We start from the raw sequence: 20,506 nt of genomic DNA, 5'->3' as shown, positions 1-20,506 counted from the left end.
TCTCTTTACCAGAAAAAAGACCTCCATCATCTCACTGCTAAAGAGATGTCATCTGACAGGATCTGTATTTTTCTAGTGTTACAAGAGTCTTAACAAGTGGCTATCCCCAGTCCCTAATTTTCCAGTGTTACAAGTTTTGCTTCTTATCGATAGGAAGTGCAGAAGAATTTAACTATACAAAAATGGGTGGCAGCACAGTCATTGAAGGAGTTGATGACAGAGCAAATATGGTGGAGACTCGGAAGACATTTGCTTTACTGGGTAAATGCTTGGCAATACTTACTCAAAAGATTTTTTTTTTCCCTGAAATAGGAAAAGGTGGTTTGTTTCAGATGTCCAAAATATTAGAAGTAATTACCAAATTAATTTCCTTCATAGCTTATCCATTTCACTCTTGGTCCATTTTAAAAGGACTTTGCAAGAACAAATGGCTGTTAACAATTGATGTTCATTGTTAATGACAGAATCACTAAGGGCTAGAGCCTGACAGGCTCTTAAGCTAACATACTGTGAAGGAAGTAGCATTAGAAGCTACTTTGCCCCATATAGCTGATGTAAAAGTCAAAGTGGGCTTTTGCTGGGAATGAAGGAGGCACAGGAATTTATACCTAATCTCTCATCAAATCAGGCAGAAAGTAGGCAGAACCAGGGCTTTGCACAGCAGTCTGTAAGGATGCTATGTAATCTTTGGTTATATAACAAAGCAAGTAATTCAACGTTATGCTATTTTAATTAACTGTGATGTTCTTGGTGTTTAAAATGATTAAGGATTTTTTTTTAGGTCTGAAGGAAGATTTTCAGATGGATGTTTTTAAAACACTGGCAGCAATCCTACACTTAGGCAATGTGCAAATAATGGCTATTGGAGATGAAAGATCATCTGTCAGTGTAAGGAAATAACTTGTTCAGATATATTACACTTCCTTTATATTCTGTGCTAGAAGTCCTTTAGAAATACTTTTTCTCATTTTTGGGGTGCAGAGCAGCATTAAATCTCGTTTGCTAAACTTAATTGGGAGATCTCTCTGTCTTCATCTATGTAGAATCACAGTGATGGCTTTTATGTTAACTCTGTTTCTTACCCAAGTTTGGAAAGTCTGAACAAAAGGCAAAATGTTGCTGAGAGAACCTGATATCTAGCTGATCCACAACTGTTGGAAAAGCCATTTGGGACTATTTCCAGGATGCATGAAACAGAGCATTGGCAAAGCTGCTCAGAATGTGTCCCAGCAGACTACGCAAATCCAAAAAGCAAGGACATCTAAATGTAGACTAAAGTAGCCTTTTTTTTCTTTGTATACATCCAATGCATCTCATCCAATCTGAGTTTTTCTTTCCTGTATCGGTAGTTTATCCAGAGTTACTTGCTTTAGCAAAACTCTTTTTGATAGTTTACCAGAGTTCAATGTCTATCTAAAAATAAAAGCCACAGGTTGAAATCAGTGGTGCCAGGATTTTAATGATTAGACAACAATTATTTATTAAGGTATTAAGGCAATAATATAATAATTATTTATTAAGATATTAAGGTAATCTAATAATATTTATACATCTTCTTTGAAGTTGGAAGATAAACATCTCAATATATTCTGTGAACTTCTGGATTTAAACTGTGACAAAATGGCTCAGTGGTTATGCCACCGAAAGATTATCACTACCTCAGAGACTGTAATAAAACCAATGACAAAATCTCAGGCTGTTAATGCAAGGGATGCTTTGGCAAAGAAGATCTATTCTCATTTATTTGACTTCATTGTGGAAAGAATTAACCAAGCTTTGCATTTCACTGGCAAACAACATACTTTTATTGGTGTTTTGGACATTTATGGGTAAGAATGTCTCTGTAGACAGTTTTACTTTAAATTGTGCCTTTTCAATGGAGCTGCTAAGAGACAGTTCCTGATTGTGCTGCTTATCTGTTTGGAGGGGTTTGCTTTACTAAAAGGATGTAGTCATGTAAGTTCTTTTTTATGCAGATTAGAGGGAATGTTCTGCATCTATAAATATTGGTATTTATTTTGAGTGAGGATTAAATTTGAGTTTTGATACAATATGTTTAGATTTAACACTGATTTTTTTTTTAGCTCTGTCATGTCTGGTAACATTAATTTCTAGAGAAAATGTCTTAACAGCTTTGGTAATGTTATGGTTATTTAATTTTCTTAGAAATACTATGTTAGCTTCAGAATCTTACAAGTATATTACCATTTATATTTAAATGTCATGAGATTTATTTTTTCTCCAATACAATTGTATCATCTTCCTTTTCTTATTCAACATATATTTCAGCTTTGAAACATTTGATGTGAACAGTTTTGAACAATTTTGCATCAATTATGCTAATGAAAAACTGCAGCAGCAATTTAACATGGTATGTTAATGTGTTTATTATAGTTATCTTATTTTGCACCAGTTTTGAGATTATTAATAACAGATAATAGCAAATATTATTGAGATATTTGTATTTGAATAATGGATTTTACCAAATGAAGGCTGTGTAGTAATGGATAAAAAATATTTATATACATACACACACACATATACATATGCATAAATAAATAGAATTTTCTGAGTTTTTTTTTCCTACAAGGCAGAAATTACTACAAAAAAAATTTTTTTGCTTCTATCTTATATATACAAGCACAAATATGCATGTTATCTAAATTTGTTTTCTAAATTGTTAATGTGAACTTTTCATAATTTTCTTGTATCTAGCATGTCTTTAAACTTGAGCAAGAAGAATATATGAAGGAAGATATCCCATGGACTTTAATAGACTTTTATGACAATCAGCCTGTCATTGACCTTATTGAAGCTAAAATGGGTATTTTAGAACTTCTGGATGAAGAGTGCTTGGTAATTTAAAAATTCTTGCACCTATGAGCTGATATGAAACTATATATGTAGATACAAGTTGGGCTAGTGGGTTTATCCATATCTTGTTTCTTTTAAATGGAAAGATGGGTGTTTTCTTTATGAAAAGAACATTTATCTGTGTGCCCTCTATTTCATGATTTTAACTGCAAGACACTTGCACTTTTTTTTCCTCATATGAAAATAAGAACTTAAAACCAGATTCTTACCTAGAAACTAGCTTAGCAACTAGATTTCTTCACTGTGAGGTTAGTGCAGGCAGCACTAGAAAAGGATAAGCAAAGTTGCAAAGGGATCTTCATCCTTGAATATTTTCAGGATTTAGATTCAGCTGAAAGCTTGACCTGGTGGTGGTGGTGGTCTTGCTCTGAGCAGGAATTTGGACTATATAGTCTCCAGGGATCCCTTCCAACCAAGATTTCTACAGTTCAGTGGTTCCATGAGTCACTGATTTTGATACAAAAAAACCCCAGTCTTTGTTTTCTTTTTCTGCAAGCTCTTGTTAAATTCACCAGACCTACATCTTTACTCTTCCTTCTTCAGTCCTATTGTTTTTTCTCTATGCTTCTCTCCTACCCATAGTAATTCTTGAGTCTGTTATTTTTTCCTTCCGCACATACATCATTCCGCTAGTTTTCCCTACCTCTTAAAGTAATTTTATCAGTGGAAAACAGGGCAGGGAAAGGCAAACTCCCTTTAAATGGTCTCTGGAAGGTGTTCCTATGATGTTGGCAGTTTTTACGTCTCCAAGTCCAAACCATCGAGTGAAATGGGGGGAAATGAGGGAATATTTCCTAACTCATCAGCTTGCTTGTTAGTTGCTCGTTAGCGTTCTCATGGACCAGATTATCATAAGATCAGATGAATAGTTATGATATTCCTATTTTGGTGTGATGCAGACATCATCCTCTCAGGACAAAATGATCTATGATTCCTCAGAGATTTTTCTCTGCTCAGCAAATTTGAGGGTTAGTGTGATCCTCTTAAAATGATTTCTTACAGGGAGCCACTGGCTATTCTGAAAAGACAAAAACCTGGATGCTATTAGGGCTCCTAACTCACTGAACGCTTATTATTCAGATAACATTTATTGATAGTAAGCAATTTTGCTATTTTGAATAGTCAAGCAGAGTTTTGTTAAAGAGAGCTCACTTATCTCATTTTTACAGTTACCTCATGGAACAGATGAAAACTGGCTTCAAAAGCTATATAATAATTTTGTCAACAAAAATGCACTCTTCGAAAAGCCAAGGATGTCAAATACATCTTTCATCATTCAACACTTTGCTGATAAGGTAGAGTGTACACAGTCCAGTGTTATTTCACACAATCCAGTATTATTTCACCATATTTCTTGCTGTATCTTGTTCAGAAAAGAAACATACTTATTAAATATAGAGTGAATATTAACCACACTTTTTTGGGAACATCTGTGTCATCTGTCTTCAATACATATTATTTATTTATTAGTAATATTGACCGTGACATGCCATTTAAGAATAGGAAGTACCAGTTATTTAAATTTGAAAAGTGATATTCATTTCTTGGCATTTTTATTTAAAATCGTAGAAGAGAATAATGAAAGGAGGAAGAAACCCCTAATCAAATCAGAAGGAAATGACAATTAAAGTGGATTTTGGCAGCTTGTCCTTCTTCTAAACTTGCAGTATATATGTGTTTATGTCTGCTTACCCTAATGAAACTGGTTAAAGAAGAGTTTCAGCCATCTTGTTTAAGACTAAAAGACTTGTTGTCCACCACAGCTTAGTAAAAATTGTTGCTTTGCCAGCTGTTCATGTATTGCTGAGAAGTTAATGATGTCACCTCTTTGCACAGGTGGAATATAAATGTGAAGGATTTCTGGAAAAAAACAGAGATACAGTATATGAAGATTTAATCGAAATCTTGAAAATCAGCAAGGTTTGTGAGTAATCGACAATGAAAAATTTTCTGGATACCTGCTTTGAAATAATTTGGATCTGATTTTCAAAGTTTTTTTTCTGATAAAAAAGCTTTTTTGTTTAATTGTCAATTAGTTTACATCTTTCTTTTTTTATTAATCTATAATAAAAGTTTGTAATTTTAACCTGAAAATCACATACAAGATGAAAAATCACTGTCTTACACTGTGTCATATTATGTATGTTTACTTGGTTACCTAGTATTTTTTTGGTTTCTTAATATCACTCATTAATAGCATTTTGGAATTCTTAAAACTGAGCAATAGCCTAAATCAAACTTTTTTTTTTCATATATATATACCTTGATAGATGGTTTATCATTAACTGCTGCCTTTGTTTATTTTTCAAAAGAATTTAAGAAAATACTACACCAGATAAAGAGAATGCCAGGTCAGGGAAAACATTAGGTGTGTTATAGGGGCCTTCCACTTCCCAAGTGCTTGAAAGCCCTGTCCCTTTCAGCTCTATGGCCTTGAGAATACAAGATTATTAAGAAGCTAACTTAAGATAACCAAGAAAAGCATATTCTTAATTTAAATATATTATGTAAATATTCATTGAGTTATCTTATGTTCAGTTCTGTTCTGTATTTATGTCTGTGTCTACCCATACTGGAAAGGCTTGTGCAGGCCCACTTATAGTTGCCAAGTTTTGTCAATGAAATGCAAAGGATTCACAGTAGATTTAGGACTGCTATAACTGTTTCTACAGCAATTGTTTTTCTGTGGCTTCAAGATCCAGTTCCAAATTCTACAAAACCTAGCCAAGGGTATAAGGTGGACAATTTTTGCCTTTTGTGTTATAGTAATTACAGTTTGTTTATTGAAATGTTATTACAGTTGCACAGCATTTAACTGTGATTCTTTCACCATTCTTTCAGTTTCATCTATGTGCGAGCTTTTTTCAAGACAATCCAGTGTCCATTTCACCTTTTAGTTCAGCTATAAACATCAAATCTGCAAGACCTGTTCTCAGATCGCCTAACAAACAATTCCGGATGACAGTTGGCAGTAAGGTACTGTATAAATATACTGCTCTGTGGCTCTTGTGCTTTTAGAAATGTGTACTGGGCAGTCTGAAACTATGGTACTTTATATATAGGGAACTATTAGGTACAAATACTGCCTGTATTTAAGACCAAGACCCTAAGAAAATCTCTCAGTGTCAGCCAATAACTAACAGAATTAAAAAAACTGAGATTTGAATTTTCATTTAGCTATCAATGTTTCATTAGCAAAACTGTTATGTCTTGTATTTTCTAGTTCCGCAGTTCTTTGTATTTACTTATGGAGACACTTAACACAACTACCCCTCATTATGTAAGATGCATAAAGCCAAATGATGAGAAGTTGCCTTTTGAGTAAGTAGATTAGTAGTGTCAAGCTGTTAATATATTTTAAATTGAAAGAGTATTTTTCTATTTCACATAAACTACATGTCAACAAGCTAATTTCTTACTGTAGAATAACTTCACATACAGAACATATTTTTCCTTTAATGAAAGCTGTATAAAACAATATTGTATTCTTACATAAGTACAATCATTCAGTAATAGTTACTTGCATCCTGGAAATTTTTTATTATGCTAATAATAAAAAAAAAATATATGCTAATTTTCAAGTCAGATATTAGTGTTTGCATATTTGTTATAATATTTTTGGAGGACAGGTTGTCTGTTTTAGAGTTAAGTTGATGGAAATTTTGTATAGGTTTCAGATACATAGCATATTTTTGGAAGGCAGTGTAATGACAAATGATATATGCCTTTTTTATATCTCAGTAGGAGAGAAGAGGCAAACTTTGCTGTTTGATACTAAATTAGTTTTAGCATCAATTAGTTTTAGCATAAATTAGTTTTAGGTGTAGTAGCTTGCTTTTGTTCGTGCCATACAAAATATACCTGTGCAAAACCTGTTACAAGTGCCAATGCTTCACTATCTCTGCACTGAGACTTCATTATTCTGTGTAATAACAATGAAGCGGAAAACAGTTTGGATAATGAAAAATATTTTGAAAATAGACCAGAAGAGCTTATGATAAGTTTGTAAAAGAATGATATATAGTTTTACAAGAACCATAGGGATCTCTGAGCTAGTACTGGACTGACACCAGAGCATAGTGCTTTGTGGACATATCAGCTCTGATCTAGAATTGATATGGCATTAGGAGTCTTTTCTGTTCCTTATGTTTTTAATCTTGAACCCAGATGTTTAAGATTAAGTTCTAGTTTATTCTCAGTTGGTGTGCTAAGGAGTACCAAAAGACTTTTGCCAAGATAATTTGTTTCTATGCATGTTTTGTGCTGAGAGTAGCATGATTCTTCACTCCTCGGTGATACAAATTTACATACTTAGTGTTGAAAGGGACAAGGCTTTTCATAAGAGAGAAATAAATGTATTCTTCCTTTTTTATTGAGGAAATAGAACCCAGATACTCCCAACTACATACAAAAAAAAGCAAGTAAGACATTAAAAAAAAGAGGAGAGCCATGTGCCCTATAGGCAGAAATATAAATCCAGCTGGTAAAATTGTTCTAATTTTGTATCGCCTGCCAAACCTGGCAAAAACATAAACTATAACTCTGCTTTTTAGGTTTGACTCAAAAAGGGTGGCTCAACAACTACGAGCATGTGGTGTTTTGGAAACTATTCGAATTAGTGCACAGAGCTATCCATCCAGGTAAGGGTAGCAGTAGGCCTTTGTATGTGAAAAACATGTACTTAAATCTGTTTTAAATAAGTAAGATTTGCTAACTTTTAATTTTTCAGGTGGACTTACATAGAATTTTTCAGCCGATACAGCATTCTAATGACACAGCAGGAACTCTCCATAAATGATAAGAAGCAGATTTGCAAGATCGTATTGCAGCGACTAATTCAGGTTAATTTATATGCACTGATCAATTGTGTATTATAGCATCTATTATTAATAAAAGGTCTCTTTTCAAAAGTGTATTATATCACTCCATAAATTGGAAAGATAACATTATATTTACATTATTGTTAGGCAAATACCCTTAATATGTCTTTCCTGATCTAATGTGTTGAGATTCAATAACCCTGTGTTGTTTTTCATGTGATACTGATTCATGAAGTGATCATATGCACATGATTTAATCTTTCTGTGATTAATATGTTCACTAACAAAATGGCAGGTATTCTGCCTATCTTTACAAATCAATGAATAGTAAATGGTATAAATTTGCTAGGTATTATAAGTTTGCATATGCTAAAAGGGCTTTGCACAGTGGAAGGTAGCATATTAGAGAACTATTGTAAAAAGGTGCTATTTTGCATGCTGTTTGTTGAAGTGAAAAACTTCTCCCAACAGGGTCTATTCAGATTTTTGTTGTAGTTTAGTAAGTAAGTTGTGTTTACTGTTCAGTTTACTCTGGGTTTTTTCCATAAGGAAGACCTTAAAAACTGTGGTCCTCTTCCTCTTAGCTTTAGAAATACATTGTCACTTTTTGTCTGTAGGATGTTTCTTCTCTTCCTCTGTTATGACTCTACAATGTGGAGCTGAACAATACCATTTATTCAGAGCCCTCCACTTCAGAGGTGGCTACAGTTCAATAGCTGTACGTTTATAGTTGTAAGGGAGCAGCAAGGGTAGGCAGAGGAAGTAACTTCTCTGACAGGGATGCAGGCCATGACTGTCAAACAAGTCCATAGTGAAGAAGCAGTTCCAAGTTAAGCCAAGAAAAAAAGTCAGCATGTCAGCACTGGATTCAGACTCAGGGAGGTGCAAGCCTGAGCACAGGCATACTTGCAGTGTAGCTCAGGCAGAGATCCCCTAGCTACAGACCCAGCTACCAACCTCTACAAACCTCTTAGGGCAAGAATCTGAGTATAAGCAGCTCCTGAATGACAATGCACAGGCCCCTGCTTCCCAGAGCTTTTTCTCCCACAGCTCACTGATTCAAGGCCAGACATCTGCACCAAAAGCTAGCGCTGAACCAAGCAGCCAAACTCCTGGGAAAGGGGGTGAAGAAGTTGCATTAAGGGTGCTGACAATAAGTCCAGATCCTCCTTTTAGTATGAGACTGTGAGGTTAGGGGTTTGGGTGCTATTCTGTTTCTTTCGTACTTTGTGGTCTTCCCCTGCCTATACTTGTATCTGTAAAGAAGGCAGAGAGGATGTTTTTCTTTAGCAAGATCATGTCATTTGAATATGGTTGGCTAAAGTGATGGTTTATGGAAGGGAGCAGTGTCTACACAACAAAAATAAGATGAAAACTTAATATACCTATTGTTTTCTTTTTCAGGATCCTAACCAATACCAATTTGGGAGAACAAAAATCTTCTTCAGAGCAGGACAGGTTGCTTACTTGGAAAAGCTGCGGTCAGATAAACTGAGACATGCATGCATCATGATCCAAAAGAGTGTTCGAGGCTGGCTGCAGCGGAAGAAATTCCTTCTCATAAAACAAGCAGCTATTATAATACAGCAATACTTTCGTGGGCAGCGGACTGTACGGTACTTTTGGTTAATAAATGAGATTGCTGTTAGAGTATGCCCAAAGATACCTAGGTTGAACTCACTCCCAACACTAATTTGGAAGGGTAATTTTACAGAAGAGCAATCTAGATTGTGTTTTTTTCTTGAGTTGTAATTATGAACTTGAAAACGTTCAAGTCATTCAGTTCATTTGAAGAAAGTACTCTAGCAGATTTCAAGTGTCTGCCAGATTTCTGAGAGGCCTGCCTACCTGTGAGAAACTCGGTCCTTAATTTATGCTAAGTGATCCAACTGTGGAATTGGGATTACTGCTTAGCTTCAGAACCAGAGAAGAAATCAGGTAGCAGAAAGCAGATTTAGTTTGCAATGGTCTCCGTATTAGTGTGTACAAATCATTACGAGGAGTTGTTCATCCAGTAGACTGCAACAGTCATTCACAGAGCATATTGAAAGGAAGGTTACTCTTATCTAGGCTGTCAACATTTCAGAAAGAGACCATCAGAACACTTCGTCATGAAAGATGTCTGAAAGATTTTGAGTTGTTCACTCTCCTTCACTTTGACTGAAGAGAAAGCTGTCTTTTAGATAGTGAGTGTCATTTCTCAGTATCTTCTGCTTCTAGAAATTATCACCCTGAAGCAGGGTGACCTCTTTCCTACTGCCAGGCATATGTGAGAAAGTTAACATGAAATAAACTAGTGCATGAGTTCACAGAGCTCTTTCTGTTTCTGTGAGTCTTCCTGTGCAATAAAAGCAAGAGACTAAGAAATCAGATTGCCTAGCTGGTGAGTGAATACCATGGTTATGTGCCTCTAAAGAGGACATTCCAGCCTTCCTGATTATCACTTCCCATGAAATCTAGTTGGTGCATATGGCAGAAAAGGGCTCACACACAAGACCCTCTAGGTGCTCTTGGAGATGCTCCTCACCAGTCAGGATTTAAGTAGCACCTTTCATGAATTTTAGTCAGAAGCTAGGATTGACCATGGCCTTCTGACACTTGAATTGAGATTTGGCTGTGTATGTTAGGCTTTTCCCTCCAGGAATGAACCAAATGAAATATGACATTCTGTAACTACACCTCAGTGGAACATACCTCATATTGATCCCAACTGCACCTCCATCTTGTACTTGGTTGATACAACTTCACTTTTATTATCATAAACTACATGTATTGCAAGTGTTGTCCTGAAAGTAATACTAAAAACTGTGTGTTTAGCTAAAGGAGTTAGTTCTACGTGGTATAATTGTCAACCAAACTACTTTTGTTATTGTTTGACTGACTGAGGGAATGAGAAAGAGAAAGCTAATGTGACCTAGGTAAATTTTATTGTCTTTTGTATTAAGGCAAGCTGTAACTGCAACAGCTCTGAAGCAAACCTGGGCAGCTATAGTTATTCAGAAATACTGTCGGGGTTACCTGGTTCGTAAACTTTGCCAGCTCATCCATGTTGCTGCTGTAACAATTCAAGCTTATACAAGAGGATTTCTAGCAAGGAAAAGATACCAGAAGGTACATCCAGTAACAATTTGATTTCAGTAGTTGGAAACAATTATTGCACTATAAGAAAGATGGAGATAAGGGGAATGATATGTAATACTTTACCTTTTGCGTGTATGGTTCTCATACCTTCTAGTGTATTGGTATACTGTTATTGTTGATATATTGATACACAATAGCTTAGATCTAATCTGAGAGTTACAAAGAACTGTTTGGTTGTCTGATTTATGCTTGTTGGAGATTATATAGTGTGATTATTATGATGATTGAAATATACGTGCAGTCCGAATATTTCAGTATTTTGATGCTTCTGATAGAATCATTGTCATCACCAGTGTATGTAGATTCACAGAGTATTTTAATTGATGCTGATTGATCCCCAGATAATTATGGACAAATGTTAATATTTTCTTTTATAGATGCTTGAAGAACACAAGGCTGTAATCCTTCAGAAATATGCCCGTGCATGGCTTGCAAGACGCAGATTTCAAAATATTCGGCGGTTTGTATTGAATATCCAGCTTTCCTACAGAGTTCAGCGACTGCAGAAAAAGATAGACGAACAGGTAAAGGACACAAGTCTTTTTTTATTAATTTTTTAATCATTGCAACTTTATTCAGAACTCGTGTTGACTAAATGCTTAAAATATCCATAGTTTATTTGACAAGGGTTATGGCCCTTCATAACAAACCAATAATAATATTTCCAGAATTCCACACTGTTGTTTTTGTCTATTTATGTTCTTGAAGCATATGATACTGAGATTTTCAGGTTAACTGTGCCAATGAGTCCCTAGTTAGCATTTTTTACTGTTTCATAACTAGTCAGTCCCATGTCTAGATGAAATTAGTCTTATTAGGATGAAGGATGTGTTAGTTACAGCTCTGGTTCAACATATTTGGTGAGTTTTGGGAATTCAGTATTGTATTTATTTCAGGGGTTATTTCAAAGAGCCATGCTGGCCAAATTGTCTTTAATATGGTACTTTAATCTAACTGAAGGAAACAATCCTTGGCTGAAGTGATTATGACTTAGCTGGAGTGGGGAGCAGAAATAGTTCAGGTGCTTCCTCATAGTTGAGGTGAGATAAAGTACAGATTGCATTGTGCAGGTGTTGCTTGATGATTATTCTGATAAGCCACAGAGTTCTGTGTAAACACGGTTAAAATTTACAGATATATTCAAACTTCATTTAAAAAAGTGCTAAGCTATACAAGAGTGCTGGTAAAAACCACAAAAAGTGCAACTTGGCTGAAGGATGGAGCTGAATTTTTTTTGCAGTAATTTTTAGGGGAATGTGAAAATACAAAATGAGGTGCATTTTTCTGTTTTATTTTTACTTGTGTTGCTTATTGTAGAGTAAAGAAAATCATGGCTTGCTGGAAAGATTAACTAATATGGCTTCAACTCGTATGAATGACTTGGATACAATTCAGAAACTTGAACTAGATATTGAAAAGTTAACTGCACAGAAGAGAACATTTGAGGAGAAAGGAAAGAAATATAAAGAGGACAGTGAACAGGTAAATTTTCCTAGATCTTCTTGGTGCTTGTAATTTAGTTTAAAGATGTCTTTCAGATTCAGAATCAAATGCATGATTCTAAGCGTTAAGTAACTTCACTTTTGGGCGGGGAGAAGGATGAGGGAAGGAGGAGGGAGTCTGTGTGTGCCTGTTACAAATGTAACACTGCCTGTGATCTGTTTCTTCTTTTTTCTTAATACGTGTCTTATTTTTTATGTGCACAGAAAATCTTAAAACTTGAGAATCAGAATAAAGAACTGCAAGAACAGAAAGAGACCTTAGAAAGAAAGCTCCAAGAAAAAACTGATGAGATGAAAGGTACAGTAATTAAAAGGAGTTTTAAAGCAGTTATGGTGGGGGAAAGCTTTAAAGTCAGCTTTACAACAGATGTAAATGATTCTTGTTATATTAAAAACAATATGAATGCTCAGTTTACAGTAAGTTAAATCAGGTCCTACACCTCTGAAGTTAGTTTAGAAGTGTAGGGTAAATGGTTTTAATATAATAGTTCATTCATTCAGTAGAAAAAACTGTCCTCTTATTATGTTTCCTGTCTCAGAGGCAGCCCATGTGTTCTTCAAAGCATCCCTTCATCCTTGATTCATTTAATATACTATTTTGAAGAATCTTAAGTTCAAAGGACCCAGGCAGCACTTGAGATCAAATGTATTTTATACAAATAATGTTTGGGTGTTTCAGAACCTTTTTATTCTGTAGCCTTACTTGTCAGGATTATTGTGATAATTCATGATTTTTGAGAGATGAATTTCAGCCTAAGAATGTTAAGGATTGCTTATTAAAATGAAAACTTCTTATTGTGTTCATGCCGTTTTGGTAAATATTCATTATTTTATGAGGGTCTCTAAAATATTGAAATATGTTTTGACAGATAAAATGGATGACCTCACAAAGCAACTCTTTGATGATGTACAAAAAGAAGAAAGACAGAGAATGTATGGAATCTGAATTCAATTGTTTTGAAACAGTATTCATTTTTTCTTTCTCTACCTTTCTTTCTCCTGTTGCAAATGTATTATACTCACATATCACTTATGAATCTGTGCATAATTTTTGATGCCAATGCTAGTATTGAAGCAGTAACTGAAGTACTTCATGTACAGACAAGAAAAAGCTCATGCTTATGAGCCAGTCACATTATATTGGAAATTATCTTGTAGACTTGAAACTGTTTTTGCTTTTGTAGTTTCTTGTCTTTTCATGCATCTTTTGGAGGTTTGAAGGGAGACTCTCAGCATAGTGGTTTCTTTGGACGTATCCTCAGAATCTAGTCAGGGTTAGAAAAGTAGCTGATGACCATACAAGTCAGACTTCCTATGAAGTGGATATTAAAGGACAGAAATTAATGATGCATCTTGAACGAAAGGGAGTGTTTATAAAGGGCATTCAGTTAAAATAGAGGGGAAATACAGGGGATATTCCCTTTGGTATTTTGGTTGCAATATTAAAAATCTTATTATTTAGCAATATATGATTGTTGCTTTGCAGCATATTTCTCTCAGATGGCATTTTGTCTCAAAGTAACTCTACCAGGATGAGATACACACCTTGGGTACCAAACAAATGCTGTCCCCTGAAGAGTGAAGTCTGTCTCTGTTCCTCAGGATGGAAATCCTGTGGCTTTTGAGCTCTCAAAGAATTGGGAAACTAACCTTTAAGTGGAAAAATTCAGTTCTGCTTTGAATTCTATCCCTATACCTGAATAGGAAGTAGGGAGATCCAGGGATATTCTTATCCCATTCTTACCCATTTGGGAGATGATTTTGAAGATGAGCTTAGCAGTTTAAAGCAATTATTGTTTATTTAGGTTTTCTTCATTGAAGTATTTCCTTCAAATTAAAACAAAAACAAAGCCTACTCTTTTACTTATGAATGTAGGAAAATGAAACCACCTTTTCAATTTGTCATGTTTAGGATACTCGAGAAAAATTTTCAAAATCAGAAACAGGACTATGAAAAGGAGATTGAATTGCTTAAGGGAGAAATTAAGACTCTCAGGGAAGAAAAAATTCAGCTACAGCATCAAATTCAGCAAGAAATTGTCATTCAGGATGGTTTGAAAATGGAAGTAGGACAACTTACAAAACAAGCACAGGTAAAGTGTAACTAATTTCAGAATCTTTGCTAGATAAAGCAGGTAGAGAATGTTGGTGTCTTATATATACGTTATCTTCACTGATATTTTTTAGCACTATGTTGCATTATTTTCATGTAGAATACATTATGAGTAAGTTAACGCTCACAGAAATAAGTAGCATTCAAGAGTGTCACAGTAGTTGTGCCTGAATATTTATACATTTAAATATGTGGATCTTTTTTTTTCTTTCTGTGATTCCTTTTCCAATAACGTATTAGTTTCTGAGGGGAATTTTTTCATGAATATAATTTATAAGCAAAACCTGAAAGTACTATTTTTGTATAAAGTCATATTTTTTTTCCCCTGAGTCAATTTTATGACAGAAAAATATATGGATTCACTACATCACATTACCATTTTGCTCGGATGTCTATGAGAACCAGAAGCTTTAAACACAATACATTTTAAGCCTTCTGATTTCTGGCATATAAACTTGTTCTTATTCACATTTTTCTTCATGATTTAACTGATACCCAGCCCTTTATCCTTCACATTCTATAACTTATCTCTGAATCAGACAATACCTGAATTGCAAAAGGAAATTGAACTGCTGCAGACACAAAAAATGGATGTTGAAAAGCAAGCGCAGTCCCAGAAGCGAGAAATGAGAGGTAAGCTACGTACTAGATAATTCAGAGAACTTACCAATCACGGTCTGAACTTTCTTCCATGTTTGTTAGTTGTAACAAAGGCCCAGATCTCTTTCCCATCCCACAGTGGTTTCATTTTATTCATATCTTTACCTGCATGGGGAAAAACAAAAAACAGGTGAGTTTTCTAGAATGCTCCCTAAATACCAACATCAGAGGTATCTGAGCAAATTCTGCTCTCAACCATTTCTCCTTTTAAGTTAGATGTTAGTGGTTGGTGTTGTGTGCATGTGTGCTATGATCATGTGAAAAGTAATTGATGTCTTAGTCAAAAATAATAGCTTACACTTCACTTAGAATTTAATAAGTCGCTTCAGCCATTTAGCTCAATTGGTTAAAGTGTGGTGCTAATAATGCCAAGGTCATGGGTTTGATCCTCCATACGGGCCACTTGTTTGAGGGCTGGACTAGATGATCTCCAGAGGTTCCTTCCAACCTTACTGATTCTATGATTGTAGAGACCCAAGAATATGGAAACAGTATGTTATCTGGCCTACATTTAGATTAACTTTAGCGACAAGTCTGAATAATGTCAAAAAGGCTTAAATAACTTGGTGAATAGAGGTCCCTTTAGGAAGGGTGCACTAACTGCAATGCAAAGTATGTCATAGAGTAAACCTCTGTCTACAACATTTAATGTAGTAGCTTAGCACTAAATGACAAAACATCTATATAACTCTAGCAATTTTCCAGATCAAGAACAGAAAGACATAAGTTTGTGTGTAAAGTTTGATGTATTAAAAAAAAAAACAGTATTGGTGGTATACCTATCTAATTTTCCTTAAGTGTTCAGAAGTAGAACAAAGTGCCTCATCATATTCTTGTAGTAAATCAGATATATTTGTTGTGTAGAAAAGAACGTTCTATGAAGGAGTTGTTTCAGTTTTTATAATGATACTTAATTTGAAGTGTGAGGAGAAAATTATTCACATATTAAACATCTCTTTTTTCCCAGAAAAGATGTCAGAAGTTACGAAACAGCTTCTTGAAAGTTACGATTTTGAAGATGTAAGAAGCAGGTAATTTTGTTTTAAGGTTTCTCTAAAAAACTTGAAATGTATTTTATCCACTACTAATATTATCTTTTGTTCTAGACTCTCTACAGAGGACTTGGAACACTTAAATGAGGATGGAGAACTGTGGTTTGCTTATGAGGGCTTGAAAAAAGCGACAAGGTTAGTCCAGGTCTTTGATGTGTTCATGGTTGCAAGCTGCAATCTAGAAGATAAACAGAAAAATTACTGAATAACTAATTTGACAGTGCGGTACTGAACATCCATCTAACAAATAAAAAATACTACATTATGTGAGTTATTGAGTAACTTAAACTCATTTTTATAAACTTTTACTGAATCAGTGAGACAAGTGTTTATGTGTCAATCTGATTCAGTCTGGGAAATGCATTTCCTCTGAGATACGATGTTTCTTAATGCAAAGGTGATGTAATGGAATGTCTGTGTATTAAGCACAGTACTTTATTTTCACTTTCTATTGAACTTGACCCATTGCATCAAGGTCATACTAAATGTGCAATTTTCTTCTCCCCTTCTCCCTTTTCAACAGAGTATTGGAAAGCCACTTCCAGTCTCAGAAGGAAGCCTATGAAAAGGAGATTGAAGGTCTGAATTTTAAAGTTGAACATCTTAGTCAAGATATTAATCATCTACAAAAATTATTTCGAGAGGAAAATGACATAAATGATAGTATTCGACTTGAAGTTAGCAGGCTAACTTCAGAAAATCTGGTAAGATCAAGATATACTAAAGCAAAATATGTTCTTATTGCTTAGCAACACAGTGCAAATGTGTTTGTGGTGCAAAGCCGTCAAAACCTTGCAGTCATGTCCTCGAATTCTCAAGGCTCTAACAGATATGGCCGCGTGAGAGTGAACATCCATGAGCCATCCAGGCTCTTTTCCTGCCATGCAGGGATGGCATGTTACGAGGCAGCAGAATTTATTTTGTCAGCATACAGCTTGTTGAGGAAGCCTCACAAAGGCTTTTCTCCATCTTTTACATAAACTTGAGTTAAGATTTGATTCTAATCACAGAAAGGTAAAATACTATTTTGCAAACTCTTTCTTGGTGTGTGATGCAAACAGTTTTGCAAATTTATGCAAATATTTTGGTTTTGCTTTGTGCAGTTCCTGCCAATGCAGGCAACTTTTGAGGGGTGTAATAATTTCTACAGATATGCAGCTTTATATTGCAAGTCATGAACAGCAAGTATTTATTGATGTTTTTTATTTATATAAAATTTTAACTAAAAAAATGAATCAAAGGTTTAGCAGTAACCAGAGAGCTAGCTCACTGTAACTTTTTAAATATTATTTAATTTAAATTTTGAATCAGATAATTAAAAAAACTAACTAGTGTTTGATCAGATCATTATGTTTATCTGATGGAACATTTTTGGTATTTCAGACTTAATGAGGAACAGTTTCATAACAGTGTAACTTTCTCTGGGTTAATAGTAAAAAAGAACAAATTGTTCTAACACGTTCAAATTTTCATTGTACTGAAGCATTCATGTTCAGAATTTAGTTACCATATTCCTTCCCTGTAGTCGGAGGCCAGTATCTTCCAATCTCTGACTCTTAGGTTGAAAATTTCTCTATAGTTTGGTAGAAAAAAACAGACTCCTGTAGGATTTGTAGTGGTTATAGATTCATGCAGTTCTGAGGCTCTCCACCAGAGGGCAGTTAAGCATATAAAGTTGTTAATAAACTGCATGCCAGGCTTACGAGCCTAAAATCCTTATAGGCACCTAACTGAATAAAACTAATACAAGAAAGTGCAATTATTCAATAAGTTAGTATATACCATATTATCCTTCTATTTAGTGAAAAGTAATAGAAGAAATATTTTCAAAACACAGTTACTAAAATTGAAAACATAAAGAATAGCAACTTATATTTTTATTAAAAAAAAATTTTTGTAAGATGCTGAGTGTTTTCCAAAATTAACTGAATGAGGGGAATAAAAGGCACAGCATATTTCACTTTAAACAACAAAACATAAGAATAGTAGTATTGAGTCAGGTCAAACATTTAGTTAGATGATTAGTTCAGCTTTAAGAGTGGCCAGCAGCAGATATATAGAAAAGTTATACAGATGAGGCAAGCAGGTAGCAGTGCTTCCCCACAGTATTTTCCTAGTCCTTGATAACTTGCAGTTGAAGGACTTCCTGTGTCATAGGAATTGTTTGCTATGTTTGAAAAGAGGAAGGTGCTGAATTACTCAAATGTCCTTTTTCAATAAAAGGTGATCCCAGATCTTAAACAGCAAGTCTCTGAGCTTGAAAAACAAAAATCAGATCTTGAAAATCGTCTTCAAGAACAGACTGTAAAGTTGAAAGGTAAAGTACTTGTGCGATCACTTACCTTATTGTTGTTTAAAAAGAACATAATGAATTCCCTAGATTTGAATTTGTAAAAGCTAATACAATATTGCATAACTTCATTCCTTTATTTCATATTTTCTTGTTAGTAAAATGGAAGAAACGCCAAGAAGAAAATGTGTTGTATAGTTTATATCTGTTACTGAAGAATAAAATATATACTCGAGTAGATGCTTTTTTTTTTTAACCTTTATTTGATCTTTCATATAGTGTAGGTACATTTATTCTTGCGTATGTATTCAGTAGATTTTGCTGAGAGTAAGTGTAATGGAGTATGACCTTTGGAAACAATCATAAAAAGGAAAGATGTTTCAGAATTTAAGGAGCTCCCTGAGAGGTGGACTTAAATAAAAAGAGTATTGAAGGGTTCAGAGAAGTGTGTAGGAGATAGAGGGAAAAGTTCCTGCTAGACTCTAATTAGGAAAACACATTTTGAGGATTCTGTGTCCTTATAACATAGCGTCCTCTCAAGCAGCTACCTACTTTTTAATTAGGAATTAGCTTTGCTGCTAAGTGCAATAATTTAATGGTGCTTAAAGTCACTATCCCATATAATCTTCTGTATGCAGTGGAATAATCAGTTATTTATCTGATACAGTGTTGGACATGTCATTCAGTTTTGTTAGATGAACTATAACTGTGAGCGTAAGAAAAGATTTACTACGTACTAGTACAGATCAGTAAGCAAATGTGATTTTTTTGTTTCTCTTTTGTTTTGGGTTTTGCTGCTAATTATTACTGAAAAAATGAAAGAGATGTCTAATCGGCTGCATCATGAGCTAGAAAGGGACAGAACACAAAGGCGGTAATCTTTTTTTTTTTTTTTTTTTTTTTTAATGTAAGAAATGTAAGTGCCGTAGGCTGGAGTAACAAAGTCACTCAAAGTCTTTGAAGTTCCACGTCCAACGTAAGATTTGCCATACAGCTCTGGTACATTTAATAGATAATAGCCAAGTATGATACGACTATGCTTTAAGGAAAAAAGAATAAAAGAAAAAAACTTCCTGTCTGTTTCTAGAGCAAATGAAGCCCAGAATGAAACAGACCTAAAAGAAAAAGAGAGACTGAAAATTACAACCCAAGAAATTGAGGGGCTGAGCAATGGTTTCAAGCAAAGTGAAGTCCAGGATGAAGTAAAAAGCAAGATAAAGCAAGAAACAATTCGACTTACTGTAGAAAATATGGTGAGGTTATTAAATTTTCACTAAGAAAATACACCTAAAATGTGAGATAAGAAGAAAGAAATCTTGGTTTCTTGGTATGAGCAGGATGCTTTCTCAGTTTATCAGGGGAGAAAAAAGACATGAAGGTTTCAGCTTTCTTCCACCAAGTAACAAAAACATGTTATAATGTACTTTATGTGTGACAGCGACATGTAGCAGGAAAAGGCAATTTTTACATGTGGTTGTTCTGAACTCACTGAATTTTATTACAGGATCTTGAAGAAAAACTAGACATGAAGGACAGAATAATAAAAAAATTGGAGGATCAGATCAAAACTCTTACCAAGACTCTTGAGAAAGGTGAGATACTGTTGTGTGACTTTTTTTTTTTTAGTAGTTTTGGATGTTTAGTATATTAGAGAGAAAGGCAGGGTTTGGAGTGGGAGGGTTACAAATTTAAAACCTCAGGAAAAAAGCACCAGGGAAGTATCAGCAGGTGTTTCATAAAAGCCCTTTACCTGTTCTTCTTTTTCCCCCACAAAAAAATGGACAGGTATCTGGCCTAAGCTAGGCTAGAAAGTTTAGGCCAGTGACATCAGCTTCTGTCAACAGAAATTAATATATATCTTCACACAAACCGTCTCTGAGCCAACAGAATGTTAGTTTTGTATTAGGTGAGTAACTGCCTCCTACTGGACATTCACCTTCAGATGCCCATGGTTCCTGATACATAGTTTGTACAAATGTCATATGTAATAAGTAATTCTTCACTGTAGAATACATTCCAAAAGATTGCAGAAGTATCTGATGCTGAGATATAGC

At 34.7% G+C, this 20,506-nt stretch overlaps 1 protein-coding gene across 1 annotated transcript in view; it reads left to right on the top strand.

Moving 5' to 3' along the window:
• Positions 1–20,506, top strand: part of MYO5C (myosin VC) — a 36,790-nt gene that overhangs the window by 8,671 nt on the left and 7,613 nt on the right. Inside the window, exons 8-33 of the mRNA XM_062583328.1 lie at positions 154–261; positions 782–888; positions 1,564–1,829; positions 2,290–2,371; positions 2,716–2,856; positions 4,044–4,169; positions 4,711–4,794; positions 5,716–5,850; positions 6,098–6,195; positions 7,428–7,514; positions 7,604–7,715; positions 9,099–9,310; positions 10,640–10,805; positions 11,213–11,359; positions 12,153–12,317; positions 12,542–12,635; positions 13,207–13,270; positions 14,250–14,430; positions 14,990–15,083; positions 16,078–16,141; positions 16,217–16,297; positions 16,686–16,866; positions 18,386–18,480; positions 19,264–19,326; positions 19,540–19,705; positions 19,957–20,044. Coding sequence (XP_062439312.1) covers positions 154–261; positions 782–888; positions 1,564–1,829; positions 2,290–2,371; positions 2,716–2,856; positions 4,044–4,169; positions 4,711–4,794; positions 5,716–5,850; positions 6,098–6,195; positions 7,428–7,514; positions 7,604–7,715; positions 9,099–9,310; positions 10,640–10,805; positions 11,213–11,359; positions 12,153–12,317; positions 12,542–12,635; positions 13,207–13,270; positions 14,250–14,430; positions 14,990–15,083; positions 16,078–16,141; positions 16,217–16,297; positions 16,686–16,866; positions 18,386–18,480; positions 19,264–19,326; positions 19,540–19,705; positions 19,957–20,044 — 3,207 coding nt within the window. The remainder of the gene's footprint in view (positions 1–153; positions 262–781; positions 889–1,563; positions 1,830–2,289; positions 2,372–2,715; positions 2,857–4,043; positions 4,170–4,710; positions 4,795–5,715; positions 5,851–6,097; positions 6,196–7,427; positions 7,515–7,603; positions 7,716–9,098; positions 9,311–10,639; positions 10,806–11,212; positions 11,360–12,152; positions 12,318–12,541; positions 12,636–13,206; positions 13,271–14,249; positions 14,431–14,989; positions 15,084–16,077; positions 16,142–16,216; positions 16,298–16,685; positions 16,867–18,385; positions 18,481–19,263; positions 19,327–19,539; positions 19,706–19,956; positions 20,045–20,506) is intronic.

This window comes from Rhea pennata, chromosome 10 (assembly GCF_028389875.1).
Source record: "Rhea pennata isolate bPtePen1 chromosome 10, bPtePen1.pri, whole genome shotgun sequence".
Classification (NCBI taxonomy): domain Eukaryota; kingdom Metazoa; phylum Chordata; class Aves; order Rheiformes; family Rheidae; genus Rhea; species Rhea pennata.
This window is presented reverse-complemented; position numbering and strand designations above follow the sequence as displayed.